The sequence below is a fragment of the Thermobia domestica genome, chromosome 18, assembly GCF_964235325.1.
Source record: "Thermobia domestica chromosome 18, izTheDome1.hap1.1, whole genome shotgun sequence".
Classification (NCBI taxonomy): Eukaryota; Metazoa; Arthropoda; class Insecta; order Zygentoma; family Lepismatidae; genus Thermobia; species Thermobia domestica.
In genome coordinates, this window is record NC_137471.1 from 141,141,394 (window position 1) to 141,158,087 (window position 16,694).

General features: G+C 34.1%; 1 protein-coding gene across 6 annotated transcripts in view; it reads right to left on the reverse strand.

Moving 5' to 3' along the window:
- The window catches only part of LOC145674980 (putative Na(+)/H(+) antiporter nhx-9), a 148,893-nt gene that overhangs the window by 12,981 nt on the left and 119,218 nt on the right, over positions 1-16,694 (reverse strand). For 3 of the 6 annotated variants that reach the window (XM_081745308.1, XM_081745306.1, XM_081745304.1), the window contains 2 exons: positions 12,661-12,726; positions 1,881-2,039 (listed from right to left, as the gene is read on the reverse strand). In XM_081745308.1, coding sequence (XP_081601434.1) covers positions 1,881-2,039; positions 12,661-12,726 — 225 coding nt within the window. Of the gene's footprint in view, positions 1-1,880; positions 2,043-12,660; positions 12,727-16,694 lie in introns of all 6 variants that reach the window. The other 3 variants (XM_081745307.1, XM_081745305.1, XM_081745303.1) reach the window with 1 other exon arrangement.

Genomic DNA, 16,694 nt, shown 5'->3' on the forward strand with positions numbered 1-16,694 from the left:
CATTAAAAATTAAGTCTCGATTATAATTTAACGATTTCTTATTCTTATGACGCAATTTAAAAATTTAAATTATTTTCTAAATAAAACTAAGAATAACATTTTTAAAAGCCTAAGCGCTCTTTATCTCGGAAATTTTATATTTAAAAAACAAAACTTAACATTTATTATTAAATATTCAAATTCTTAGGCGTTTTCCTGATAATTTAAATTTTGAATTTTGTTATTAATATTTCACAAAATTTAAAAAATCAAGGTTTTCAGACTAACTTTCCAATATTTCAGACTAACCTTTGTTATAGCTTTGGAAATATTTAACATGGATTAATGAAATAACATTGAACAAAGCACACTATATAGATTCATAATACTCGTTTAAGAGTTCTACCAAATGTAACATCGCCGGAACTGTTACACAAGTGTTATTAATTTACACAGTGTTTCAAAAAGAATGACCTGAATTTGAACGGTAATAATTACGGAACATGAGACGTGCCGGCAAGGAAATTACTATTGTTTGAATGGGCGTGGCCTAGGGCTTTAGAAAACCGCCGTTAGATGTCAGTCAATGCATATTGTCAGTTTGCAGTCAATCAGAAATAAAATGGCATCCGCTCAACAGAAGGCGTTTTGTGTGCTGCAGTTTTCAAACACTGAGTAAGTCATTTCAGTCCAGCGTGCTTTTCGTCGGTGTTTTGGCATTGATCCGCCTGCACCCAAAACCATTTGTCATTGGTATCGCCAATTTGAACAGGCAGGATGCTCGTACAAAGAGAAGAGTCCAGATGGGCCTTGCTGACCTAAGTTTATGACAAATTTTGCTATTGTGTAGATGTTTTTCGTGCTGTTGCTGCTGAACGCGTAAAGCATTTGTAAGAACATAGCTAAAACTTGAAGATTTTATGAGTATTTTGCAATTTATCGCATTTTTGTAGTATTGTAACGTAATTTCAAATCTTCAATGTATATTAAAAACTTCTAAAATTAAAGATAAAAGAAACAAACAGGCTGACGTTCCGTAAACTCACTTTCAAGGAAGTGAAATTTAAAAATTGAAAGTGAAATTGTCAATAAATGAAAACAAAATAAGGGACTGCATACAGGTGAAAAGCCAAAAACAGATTATATAAACGTAAGAAATTGTAAACAATGGGTCAGTTATTGGTCATTCATTGGCAGTCAGTCAGAACAGCACAGAGTCGACCATTAGAACCTTGGCAGTAATGGACCTCAATCTGTTTCATCCAACCTTCTTGTAAGTACCTCGTTAATATGCTAAGAAGCACAACATAAGAAGTTCGTACATGGAGGTTTTCCTCCATGACAGGCATAATATTGTAAAATTTATAATGTCTATATTTATTTTGTAACCTTCTTCACTTACTCAATAATAAAAAATGCATCTGAAATAGTATTGTCCTTCTACCGAGGATAACAATAAGAAATATCCCGTAATCATTATTCAATTGGTAACTAATCACTCTATTTTAAAGTTACGAAACAGTATGTTTTTATCAAAATACATGGACTTTTAAAATAATGTCATTCTTTTTGAAAACACCCTGTATATTTAGTGCTTTGGTCAATTTTGTTTCATTAATTTATAATAATAGGTTTTTTCCTCTTTTTTTCTTTTATGAACTTCAAAACTTGCAATTTATTCATAAATTTCAGACCATACCGCTTATTTAAAAATCTGAAACCTTCGGGCATCGCCACACTAGGTTTATAATTGAAATAACTTTGAAGTTTCTATTTCAAACTATCAGTTGGCTGATAAGTTAGTTGCATTTAAATTTAACATTTTAGTAAGCCACTACAGATAAGTTTGCACAATTAAAAAAAAAATACTGTTTTATGACATAAATTAATAAATATTGTACCAAGGAATGTTGAAGAGGGTGAACTGTATGCAATGTATTCCTTGTTGGAGCACCAAGCTGGGAATTCTTGTTGCTTCACTGGGAATGCAAACATTTCTTCCTCGTCGTCTCGCTTCCACGGAAGAACAGTTTCTGTTGCAGTCGGTGTCACATGGATAGCTTCTGAAACAAAATGTAAACATAATAAAAGCCTTGAAACAAAGTTTCAATTCGCGGATAATACTCACTGTCTGTAGTTTTACTAATAGATATACATGTTATATGGATTGTAGCGCATAAAAATGTCAATGTTTTTATATATAAAAGCGTAACTATGTATGTTCTCAACGAAGGCGCATACTCATCCTATGTATTGTATTTCTTTTCAGTAACTTCGTAACAAGTGGACTAACTTCAGTACATTTGTTTCATTATTATTATTATTATTATTATTAATAATAATAATAATAATTAAAGAAACCGTATTACCTTTTAAAGGTACCATGAACTAAATTCAACTCATTCGTAATGGCCCATAGGATCAGATGACATTGGTGCGTGATTTATGGGTTATAGTGTCATCTGATGCCATAGCCATTATTTCTAACTTTGCAGATCCGATTTCGATACTTTTTCCATACAAGTAGTTCCCCAATTACCTCACAACGTTGGATCAACACCAAAACTGTGTCCACAGATATTGAATTGTAATCGACTTGTAAGGGAATGAGAAGGCTGGGATTTCTCTTCTCCTTCTAAAACTCTTTCGCTTAACTCTTAATTTTGAAGTATAACCATATCCAAGATTTGTTTGCTAAAAATGGTAAAACTTCCCTCTCTTTTTTTGTGTACTTTAGCAATAAAACACAGCTTATATTAATTAATTTGTCTTGAGGTTACTGACAAAGAATATACACATACATGTTGTTTAGAAGCAATTCTTAGGAACTCTTTGATGTGAATCATCCCACTAAAACATTACAAAAGAACTATTCGGCAACATGGAGTACAAATGCGTTATTTCGAAGTTTTAGCCCGCCGAAAGTTGGGAGGAACGATAAAGCTCATAACGGCTTGTAACTGAATAATACAATATCGGGCCACGGTCGACTAAAATAACATAGCAATTACTTTGACCTTAGGATCCCATTAATGCATCAGTGGATATTGAATAGGATTAACCTTGAAGCATATAAGAAAATAAATGAAATCTTCTACGAACGTAATATGATACATCAAACTGTAAAATGACACACATTCCATATCCATTAATGAAACCTAGGCTCAAAACTATTCTTTCATCCCTGTTCTTTCACCAGATCTTGACTTGACAATTCGTTCTAGAGGTATGTCCCTTTTCTATTCGTACCGATCAACTATCGGCAGGCTGTTAACGCATTTGTGAATCCATGCTGCAGTATTTTCATGTTTTCTTGTAAGGACTCATTTCCCAAAGATTTTTGTAGTAGTTTCCGAACATCTTGACTATTGGGTCGGTGCACATTTTTACTGGTAGTTGTAAAAATTGATATTGCTGCACTTCAAAAGTTATTTTTTTTTTAAAAAAAAAAAATGCAGAACTCCTCTGTTATTAATAACGATAAACCAAAAAGGAGAGTTAAACTTAGTAGAACATATCGTTCTAGAACTTAGAGAAAGCACTATTAAACACACAAATAATAATTTTAAAACGCACAAGTCTTGAAAGAAACAAAAATAATTCTCTTACCACATTTCGTGATATTTTGTACATTCGACTTTATATTCACAAAATTTTATGATCCTTTATTTTACAGGTATTTTCAAAAATTAAAAATACATCTTTCGCTTCGAACACCATTGTTAAGTAGAACCCTCCTGTATTCAATACTATTTCATTTGAAATGTATCTGAATCGTGAATGAAATATGATGATAAATCCAATAAGAAAATTTGTTTTTTTCAATTCATTACATAATTCAAATTAAAATTTATTTATATAATAATCGCTCAAGATTGCTGAGCAGCTGATTGTATTTGCACATAAAGAACATAATAATTATTAACAGCCTACACACGAATATATTTTGATTTTGCTTTCTATTACACACTGTTATTTTACAAATATAAATGACTGCTTTTCTATACAGGGTGTTACAAAAAAATGTTTCACAATATTTTGGGTACAGATTCCTCACAGCAAAATAAGAAAAAGTTCATACGGACCTGTGCTCAAAAGTAGATAGTTTGGGTGCCGAAAAAGTGAAATAAGTGAACTTTAAAAGTTTATAGCTCCACTACTATGGAACCTATCGTAGGCGATCAAGACATCACTCATCACTGAGGAACTGATATGTGAAGTATCCAAATATCAAAACCTACGGTACTTGCACAATCATTTTCGGAGAGACTGTTTGGGAGTAATTCATCACTCTCCACCTATCTCTCTAAAAATTGGTGTACAAGTACTGTAGCATTCTTAACCCCTTTCTGCATGATTTGTTTCTTTTATTGAAAAAAAAAAAATAATCAGTATTGGAAATCCTCATATGGGAACTTGAAAAATGAATTAAAATTTGAATTTTAGATTATTCACTTAATTCCGACGAGAAATAAGTAAGTGCCATATATGACACACTTACAACTCACAAAGAACATGACACCAAAATCTCTTATTCATACACGTTAATATCTCACACAGCAGACAAAACAGTCATTTGATGCCTTTGATAAATCACAAAAAAGCTAAAATGAAAAAAGGGTATGTGCCATATATGGCACGGCATGCGGTAAGGGGTTAACCATGGATATTTGGATAATTGACATACCAGTTCCTCAGTGACGTTTTGTTCCAACTATGATATGTCCCATAGTAGTAGAGCTATGCACTTTTAAAGTTCACTTATTTCACGTTTTCGGCAACCTATACTCCAAAACTATCCACTTTCGAACACAGGTCCATATAAACTTTTTTTTTTTTTTTTTTTTACTTTTTTGTTACAAGGAATCTGTTTCCAAAATATTGTAACACAGTAATGTAACAACCTGTCCAAATACTAGATTCTTCTAAGCAAATAACCAGAGATCATTATTTTCTGAAGAACATATTTTTATAATTTAATTCTTACAGTTAGGCTTGCCAATTTTGTGCGTGGCGGTTTATATGTCTAGAAATAAAGGAAACTCTTACGACCTAAAGGTTACTGTCACTGAATAAAAAGTGCTTTCGATTTAAAACATCTTATCACATAAAATAACTATAAAAAGATTGTAGAGTACAGAGGTTCTTATTTAAATCTCGATTTATTTACATCTCTGGCAGCAGCCTGAACTTTGAATTTTTTTCTTATGTAATCTACAATGATTTTAATGCGTTATTGATATTGTACTCGCATTGGAATCAGTAGTGTGGGAACACTAAAATGGACATCTAAGTATGCAAGAATTACGCAAACAATTTCTTCTAAAAATAAGCGGTAGATATAAATAACATTTTGTTATCACTATTTTTAAACATGGGAGAAGTAAACTCCAGAATTAAATCAAATCGGGATAAAGTATAAAATTTTTCCCAAGTACCAAAGCTCCTGTATAATAAGGGGCAGTTGACAACTCTACTTACACAGAGTCCGCCAGAAAAATGTATACACTGTTGAAGAAAATAAACTGATATATCATATTTCTTAATTACATTTCATTATTGTTCAAACATGTGTTACAAACCTTCAAGTAAGCATATGTTTATCTATATATATAAAAGAGAACGTACAAAATTTTGTCCGCTCATCACGCTAATACGGCTGAACCAATTTCTTTCATTTTGGGGGGGTTATTAGGATTTGGACCCTAGATGGTTTTTATCATATCACTTTAATTTTTAATTACCAGTGTCTTGAGATAATTGACCATTCAAGTGTCCATAACGTACAAATCCTTTGTTATTAGTTCATCATAGGTAAAAATAAACGTATTTATATGCAACCCGCATGACCGTGTCACTCGGCGGGTTAACATAAATGACAGGCGATATACAGCGGAAAATAGCTTGAATCTTCTGTTTAAAATTTTTTAATTGATTTGCTTATTTTTACAGACACTTTTACAATATGCCAGCACCGGGATGACCGCAGCGAAGCGGGGCGGGTTAACATAAATGACAGGCGATATAATGTTAAGATTTACTGCAATCTTCTATGGTTTTTATCATATCACTTGAAAGCGAAAAAGTAAAAATTATCTAAGTAACAAAGTTTATTGCGTTCCGGGGTGACCGCAGCGAAGCGGGGTGAACGCTGCTAGTATTAGATGTTCAAAATGTTGGTCGTTGGTGGTCAAATTCTAACAACGATGAGCGGTCGCTCCAGCTACAGCGGTCAATGTATCAATGAAAACCGATGCACATGCCTCTAATCTTCTGGCGAAAGTTCTCGAGCGTGCGTTTGATTGTTAGGCAGGTTGAGTGGAGTTGAGTTGATTTTGGGTTTAACGTCCCGTTCAGCAGCGAGGCTATATGAGACATGGACCTACTGATTAACGTGGAATCCGAACCACATGAGCTCCCGCCGGGAAACAAACCCGGGTCTCCCACGCCAAAGGAGCGTACGCTAACCGCTTAGCCACGGAGGAGCTCATGTTAGGCAGGTTGGTGGTTCAGTACCAAACTCCCCTCTCCAGTGACGCTGCACTTCGATGGCATTCCCAAACCTGATAAAACATTTCAAAACGTACTTACGCTACTCGAACGTCAAGCGTGCTCCTCCCATTTTCTTATCTCACTAACCATGATGACAGTACTGACATCTGTTGAGCGAAAAACCGTACTACAACATAATTTTAATTGAAAATAATTGACAATGCCGACATCTGTTGGACGAAAAACCATTCAACTGTCAATGCCAGTATCCTGATACAAGATAACAAAGAGTGTATACATTTTTCTGGCGAACTCTGTACATGGTTTTCAATGTGCATATATACTAGTTGTACGTAATGTGTCTCAAACTATTATTCCGAAACTAATAATTACTTAAAAGTTGTCATTTCAGTTAGTTGTGCATATAAGGAAGAGCAAAATTGCAAAGCGTAAGACATAGAAACAATAAGTAAAGAGACAATAGAAGCAAACTAAATCTAGTTCTATTGAGTCAATACCAACAATATAGGGTTAGCATAAATCATTTATTCGTCTTGAAAAGGTTAAATTTTCAAAAGTATGACACGGACACATGAAAAGTATATGCAAAGGATCACAAAGTCATCAAGTTTATATTGTGTATTCCAGGTGGCAGCACGAAGGGGAAAGCACAAGACGGCGCACTCCCTCATTGGCACATTTCGCATTGCTGGATTGGGCATATTGATGAGAATGACTTAGTTTTGTTCTCCTGGCCTCCTAGATCTCCTGATTTAACGCTCTATGACTTCTTCCTATGGGGTACGTTAAGGACTTTATTTAGGTACTGCAATTCTTAGTGAGCTCAAAGAATGTATCAGTGCTGCAGTGCAGATAATTGACAACTATGCTACAAAATATATAAAATGAGTTGGAGTATCGTCTGGACGTGTGTCTTGTCACCAAAGAGGCATATACTGAACATTTGTAGAGTATGTCTAAACTTGGTGAGCTTGTGGTTCTTTTCATATATCTTTCATACTACTTCTGTAATACTTCTGAAAATGTAGCCTTTTCAAAACGAATGATACATTTATGCAAACTCTGTATTAACTATGAAAGACAGGGAAAACCTTCAAACATAGCCTATTTTGTAATTTAAGAGGTGCTATTTAGAAAGAAGAAAGCTATAAAAATTGACACAAAAATATTCGACTTTGGAATTAAAAATAGGTTGTGTCATACTACTGACGAAACTAATAGATAATTCAGCGAAACGATGGTCAGCTGATATTTATTAAAGTACACTGTAATGTAAAAACCTGAAAATGTGTTTTATTTTAATGAATGTCCATCGTAAAACCTTAAATGAACGAGCTCAAATAATCTGTTATAAACTCTTTAAATTGTTTCCTTTCTTTCGTACATACACTTAGGAGTTAAAATATTGGTAATATTTTCGAACGAAACTGTACAAGAAAGAAGTGCAGGAGAAAAATCGAAAAGCGTGTAGAATTAAGACATAGCCCATTTGAAACATAAAACATGTTTGGACAAATATATTGTAATGTACCACGTGCTAGTGTTTGTAAACCGTCACGCGTGCTCCTGTTTGTATTTACAGCAACCCACATGTATTTACGTTGGAGTACTACACTTCACATTGGATTACTACAAGAAGCAGACGACAAACCACCAGCACCACATACAAGTCACATGACGACATGGGAGCAGCAGCGCCTATATAATGAAGAGGATTCAATGGACAGTCACCAGTCTTCGATTGGTCTATCCTCCTCTAGCTTGCCTGGAGTTCTAGGAGTAATCCAACCTCATAGCCTGTAATTTGCTGCTGCAGGACTAGACTTCCATTCCACCTGGCTTAGCTTGCTCGGAGCTCTGTTAGGATCCCAACCTCAGTTGCTTAGCCTGTTTCGGGGCTCTGATTTAAGACCCTCGCTGCTAGCTGCGGAGCATTGGAGTTTCATATGCCACTCCACGTAGCTTGCCTGGAGCTCTAGGAGTAATCCAACCTCACAGCCTCTAATCTGCTGCTGCAGGACTAGGCTTCCATTCCACCTGGCTTAGCTTGCTCGGAGCTCTGTTGGGACCCCAACCTCTGTTGCTTAGCCTGCTTCGGGGCTCTGTGATTTAACCCCTTCACTGCTAGCTGCGGAGCATTGGGATTTCCTATGCCACTCCACGTTGCTTGCCCTGAGCTCTGTAGAGATCCTGCCTTAAGGCTGCAAGGTCTTGGGCTACCCTTTGCAACCTCGCATAAGTGAAAATTGTATTGTAGTATTTCTGTGAATACTGTTCTATTATTAGAGGAGTTTTTAAAATAATAAAAACCGGTAGTGGGAGTCGATTCCGGACTCATGATTTACTCAATCTAGTTCTACCTATCCCTTCAAAAGGAAGAACTTTTACAATATCCATTTGTTGTATTGTTATGAAACAAAAATCTAAATGAGATTCAAATTGCCATTGAATTAGGTCTTCATCAACTAAAGTTATCTCATATATCACGGCAGAGGGTATAGAAGATGCTGCGCAGGGTATAGAAGACTGAATTGAAATCGGCGTAGTACACATAACAGGTCTACCATTATATTGTTTTGAAAATTCTAATTGTAAAAACGGATTTTTTTTTTTTTTTTTAAATATTATTTCACTTTATTTGTTTTTGAATTGATAATGAGGAATTAAATTATAGAAAATGTGCAACTTTCAGGCAGTAAACTACTCCTGGATAAATTCCCATCATTAACTTAAGTTGACATGAGTGGATGTCTTCTCAAAAATTTACTTCAATCATTGAAATAGACTAAAAGAGTGCATGATTGAACCGACAATCGAGCTCATGTCTGACTTATTGAGCCAATGCGTTAACCATAATGTTACTCAGTCTCTCCCTGATAATGAATTGTTCAATAACAACAAAACTTGTAGTATAGTCCATGTGATCTGAGTTGTTCAGTACTTATTTCAAAAGCGGTATAATGTATGGGTGTTCAATAAGTGGAGTAGATACTGTATCGGTTTACACATCGGCACAGTAAGCCAGATACTTTTCTTGATCCAGTCGTCAGTTTTTTACTCCATATGAATTTGCACCTATAGGAGAATTGGTGTGGTACGGAATCGGTTATTTCTTTTTGGATTTACCACATAACCCTGAAAGAGAAATTACCAAACACAATGTTATTTATTGTTATTTACAAGCATTAAGGTACCTTTCATTATCAACTGGTTACTGATGTACTTTCTGTGGGAATATTTGCGTCCACAATCCTAGAAAGAGCACTTGCGTTGGACACAAACCAAGTAATGTCTCAAACTTTATTTAAAGAAATAGATCCCGTCTCTTATAGTGTCAGCGGTGACAGCAAGATTAAATTCTAGTTAATCACAAATATAATATTTGGACCTATACCATAAAGAGTTTTTCTTTAGAAAAAAAAACTGCACTATCAATGTAGCAATATTGCAGCACCACTCTACTTGAAGTTTACTCAACAGGGCAAGCAATTTCCCATTGTAGATGCGAAGTTTGAGCCTAAATTCTTTTACTGAGTAATCAGATTAAATGTATAATTAAAGTAGTTCGTTTCAGAGGACTCGAGGAACATTTCTGCGCGGAAGGAGCAGAGCACTTGCCAACGTCCATGTATTGTCATACTTGCACACCGTTTCTAACACCACCAGTTCCAAAAATTACATTTCCGTTCTCTCACTTGATTCAAAGAAATTACTTAAGATTGGTTCAGTACAACACTGACTTGTACTTCCTATTCGTGTAAAGTATGTGACCCAACTTCTTGGAACTCAGTCACAATTGAGTAGGAAGGCAGAACGTCACGACTTGCACTCGTGATTGAGATTCGAACTCTAATCTCTGGCTTACCGTGCCGCATGCCGATGTTAGCCTCAATAATACACAGTACTCTCCCTGAACAACCATACTTTTATCACTGTTGAAATCGGTGCTCAACCACCCAGACCACATGGACTGTACCACATCCCCTTTTGTGTCTGAATAACCCACAATGTACTTACAGAACATCTCTGACTGTTGAGTTTATATTATATTCAAGGAACCGCAATCGCTATATAGATAAGAATTTAATAATTTATTTATTTATTTAACAATCACCAGATACAGCTCAGAGGCCATTTTACACTGGATATCTAACAACAACAACAACAACAACAACAACAACAACAATGGAAAGGATTTGGGAAGGTATCGGCCAGGCCTGTTTAGTAGGTACCATCCCGGTATTTGCCTGGTAGGACTGAGGGAAACCCTGGAAAACCTCAGTCAGGATGGTCGGCAGCGGGATTCGAACCCACGACCTCCCGAATGCGAAGCCAACGCTCTACCACTTGAGCTACTTCGCTCGGTAAGCTACTGCACTATCAATGTAGCAATATTGCAGAGAGTGAGAAAGTTATAGACTGCTTCCTGAACAGCCATACATTGTATCACTATTGAAGTCAGTGCTAAACCGTTCAGACAACATGAACTTTACTACAACTCCTGTTGAGTACAAACAACTCATTACAAAATGGAAGACTGAGTAGTGTGGTGGTTAACGCATCGAGTTCGTATTTCAGTCCAATCGTGTAGCTTTCAATTTATATCATTGGATGCGCATCTATATAGGAATGTATGTGAAATGAAATAGATTATTTCGTGCAATTATATTATGGAACCTTAAAATTCAGGTAACTTTAATATTCAGGTATTCCTTAATATTCAGATTAATATGCAGGAATTGGTGTGTATATCGGCTAAATAAAATGAAGGCAAAAAGAGTGATAATAATATAGATAGTGCTCAGATAATTGGAAGAAACTTACAAGCGTGAATTATTGAAAAAGCAGATGTAAAAGACGAATATTGCTTTTTTTTTTTCATATTAGGTGCAAGGTTAGATTTTCCTTATCAGAAATTAAATAACTCTTACCTTCATCTGATTCTTCTGCACATGTAATTTTAGATATAAAAAAAATATTTGTCAATACCATATTAGTACATTAAAACTCAATAAATAAATAAATAAATAAATAAATAAATAAATAAGCTTCTCCTTGTAAGTGAAATCTGCTATTTAATTATATTACCTTGCCAATCACTGAAACTGATGAGCGTTAAGCTCTTTCATCAGGACATAGAGCAAATTTTAATATACAGTACATTAAATCATTAGAATTATAACTATCGAAGAACGTAATTTACATTTTAATATATTCACATAAAAGTGGTACTGATGAATGACACTTTCATAATCGTTCCTCGACACAAAAAAAAAAAAAAAAAAAAATGTATAAGACACATTAATTGGTGAGTAACTTGAAATATTAAAATATTATAATGTGTTCCATATGCTCGACAAGTAAATATTCCTTCATTAATTTTCTTGTGGTTTCTTTTCACTATATATATATATATATAGTGTGGTATATATATATATATATATATATATATATATATATATGTGTGTGTGTGTGTGTATATATATAGATATATATATATGTATGTATGTGTGTTAGTTTTTTCATGACCTCGGTTTTATTTTTCTTACAGATTTGAAAGGTTTCCTTTGTTAATTCTGATTTTTAGAATCCCTTTCTGAACAGCAGCTAAACCCCAATCAAAATTGATTCAGATGGAATACTTTCACTACGCGTAAAAAATGAAAAGAAATCTTCCAGTTTTACTTCCGATGTTTGTCCTCTAGGCTAATAGAGACGGGTGATCAATTAAAGTGAATGGTAGAATAACAATAACGGAGGAAACAAGAACTGCGAGAAAACATACGGACACAACGTTGTCCAGAATAAATTTACATAATTTGGGACTTCTCGCCCCAGAAATAAGCGATTTGCCACTGCCGTGCCCCCTTGTAAGCGATAGAAGTAACTTTCTGAAGCAAGTATGTTTCGTAAGTCGATGTTCTTATTGTACTTTGTAGAAGAAAAAATCAGCTCACGAAAATGCAAGATTTTACCGGAATATTTCTATTGAAAAGTCATAAAATTTAGATACACTTCTTTCTAATTAATAAAATTAAGCAGAAAATTTTTGGTAATACCTTATTTCCTGCATCCAGATAGTGGTTTATATATTTTTTACATTACTTATCCCTAAATTACAAAATCATCTTTAAGAAACATTATTGTTATTATTAAATAGTAACTCACCATCATGATCAAAAGATCCTTTCTTACTACTGGTACCTCCTCCTTTAGCTCCAGCAGGAATTTCATCTGCAAAAAGGAAAATAGAAAATGAGATATGAAGATTTTACTGCGATTCAACTTGACTTAAATCCTAAACTTAATACAAAACGTTAGGTAAAGTATATTACGATCTTCAAGAACTACTAAAAGTCATAGTCATTGTATTCTCAACTCTCTAAACGCCGGATATGATACACACATCATTACAAAATTAAGAAAACATTAACATCCATGCATAGATCAAAGTAAAGAATAGTTACGTCATATCTTCGAACAAAAACACACTAAAGACAGTGAACATAAATATTTAGCTTTCAAACCCCAAACAACTTGCAAACACACAATGTAAAGAGAAAACAATATTAAGGATAGAGAAAGAGAGGAGATCTGTGTAACTGTCAACAATTAGAATATTTGTGTTCACAGGAATAATGTAAGAACCTTTTACTAAAAATAGAGAAAGAGAAGAGATCTATGTTACTTATTTGTGATCTGCTGTCAACAATTAGAATATTTGTGTTCAAAGGAATGATGTGAGAACCTTTCACCAGAGATACAGAGGAGATTTGTATTACTGCCAACAATTAAAATATCTGTGTTGGAAGGAATGATGTAAGAATCTTTTTCCAGAGATAGAGAGAAAGAGATCTGTGTTACTGCCAACCATCAGAATATTTGTATTCAAAGGAATAATGAAACAGCTTTTCACTTTCATTCGTCACACGCTATACTAAGTTTCTTATTTGTCCCAGTTCTATTTCTTCACTTTCCTTTCTATGATCTGATGAAAACCTTTGTCAACTAAACGTCTTGTTATGCTTTCACTTTTATGAGAAAGTAAGATCCGTGTTTATAAGTCCCCCTAACGTTAGGGTAGACACCTAAAGAACTTTTACGAAAAACTAGGTATTTAATAAACCTCATCTTCAACCTGGCAATACCCTAAGTGCAGTAAAAACCTGGGACATATTAGAGCTCACCCAACATGATAGGGAGAGCATATTGTGCAATCTTTTGCTAATAATTTGTAATAAGAGAAGGAACTTTAAAATATGGAAGACGAAGAATGATTTGAGTGCATAGGTTTTTGTCCAATATGATACGAACAAAGATGAAAAAGGTATAGGTCAATCCCCCGTAAGTCTCGTTCTCTCCGGGGACAACAAGATGGTATACACTCTACCGGACCATGCATACACTCGATAGAAAGAACTGCCGTTCATAATCTACAAAAACGGCTTACGGACTTTAATTGTTTACTGCTATCACTTGGAATTTCGACATAAATTTGCGAATATAAGTAAGTGTTTTTATATGAAGGAAGTCATACAATAATTGATTGTCATAGCTTATGATAGTTCACTCAACTAAACCAAAAATCTTACAACATTTCAAAACTGTTTATGAATTATGTAATATTGAGAAGAAAATATTGTTACATTGTCCAGCTTTCAAACCACAACTGATACGTAGGGATTAATTATGCATTCGGGGAGCCAACACTAGGTAAAAGACAGAATGTTTACAGGAGAAACGAGCTGTTGTTACGGAAGGATAATAAATGTGTGAGTAATCTGTGAGATGACAGAATAGAAATGCAGTGTGTGTAATAGAGGAACATGAAACATTGCAAAAAAAAAAAAAAAAAAAAAAAAACCATTGCCAATCTATACAAACCATGAAGGTAACTATAAACTTAAAATTCCCCTGAAACACCTAACCTAATTTAATCTAACCTAACCAAAGTCAAGCTATATTTAGCAAAAAAATAGCAATTTTTACAAAAGAAAGTCTGCCCCCTTCCTCTTCCAAAAAATCAGAATTCATCCGATATGCAGAAACAACGTTGTCATGTGTCACTTCAATAATCTCCTAGGTGCTTGCCAGGTAGAGGAGTAATATGCATTGTTTATTAATATTGATTTTGAGGAACTACTAGGCATTTCCTGGCTGGGTAGTACTTAAGGGAGGAACTTAAATGCCATTCATAAATATGAGCCTAAAGATAGCACGTGTAAGCACGGATGAAATTGTATCCGTTAAAATGTTTGAGGATAACATTATTATCGAAATTTTAATTCCCGTGAATCATATGTCTAGCAAACTTTCAAATCAAATATGCAACCTGACATTTTAAAACCAGAAATTTGTCACTGTTGTACTCTTTAAGGTAATGGTTACTTAGTAGCTAGGTCTACTGCAAATAGTTACTCCTTAATTGTTCTTCTATTATCTTTATTTCTGTTATCAACTTATTAACACGTATTTTAATTCACCAATTATATTACTACACAATTTTCTACATTTTACTATTAAATTGTATATAGCCAAGAATGGTTAGTCTTATTTTTAACAACATATTCATATACCTGCGTACTGCTGTACAAATGTAATATACACACACACTCCGTCAAGTCGCCAAAATTCAGAACAAAATAGAAGTTGTTCGTTTCTTCTAAGCTTTCAAAAATACTACTGAAGGGTATCATTCAAACAAGCGCGTCTACGCCGTATAACGACGACTTAACCTAGTGTTGCTATTAGTGAAAAATGGTTATATGCTATCCTTTAAAACTAGAATGCATATTATATTATATTATATTATATTATATATATCGCCATATGATTCCATTTCGTCCGTGAACGTATCTGCAAATTTATTTTGTTTCTTTCTACATATGTAATACAAACTTTTATTATTATGAATATAAAAACTTCAATATAGCTGTATATTAACAGAATTAGTTCTGATAGAAAATTAGTGAACACAATTCATAATATATAATAGATAGTAACATAGCCTTAGTTGTGATTAAAACTTACCTTTGGAAAATAAAGTTACCTTTGGTAAAACTAAACATACGAAATATTTCCATTATATTACGTAACATTATCCCAATAGATTGTATGAGATCGCTTGTTATCATAATAACATGTTCTTTATACGTTACCTGCAGCGCATTAGACAAACTTCAAATTTGTAAAGCATTGAACATAAACTTACTGTATATTACGACAAAATATAATAAAAACAGAAAGCGCTGCTTGTTCTCTTCGTATTTATAGTTACTTTTAATAATATAGATACATACTCATGCAAAAGAATATTGGTGAGCACTGATTAAGAATTTATATCAATGTAAAGAAAAATAATGCATATCTATCTACAAGGATATATCCAAATGTTTTCGGCTGACACTGAAATATTGCGCCACAAGTAGTAAGGAGTTCGTGAAATAGTGCCATCTATGGAAGAAATAACGCATCAGTTTTAACTGTTTAGCTTATAACTGATCTGATTTTCACATCAATTTCTTTCGTCCATTAAAGTGGAAATTTTGTGAACCAAACTGATTTTCTATAAAGTTTCTGTATGAGTAACCGTATGATAGTGTTCTGTTTTGTCTATCATACTGTCACCTGGTGACGAAAGTTAACAGGGAGAAGAATAGGAAAAAGAAAGATGAAGTTATACTCCTGGGAACTAGGTGTGTGTGATAGAGAGAGAGTGTGTGTTAACAGAGACGTATATTCAAAAAGTTGCAAATCATTCCCAAAAACATGTCTTGGCGCTGTAAGTTAGCTTAGATTCCAAAAATGAAAGAAATATCTAAATTCATTAAACACAAAGTGATTAAAGTCATATTAGGTGTGTTAAACAAGTCAAGTAAGAGTGATCAAACAGTCGTTTTCATGTAAATAACAAAGACTTGTTTTTGCTTGGTGGCGTAATCTACAAAAACAAACTCGGTAAAAAAAATCTATAGACAGCAAGTGTGCGTCAAGTCACTAAATTTTGTCGCTTCATTCTGTGATAAGCCATGATAGAAACACAGACACATTTGTGAGAGTCTCCTGTGAAACCAAGAACAGCGCTTTCTATTAAGATGAACATTAATGGAGATTTGTTAGGAATTCCACAAACAAGTGATGGACACTTTGAAATATAAAGTTGATCAACGTGTACGTTAATTCGTATCTTCTTCCATGTTAGA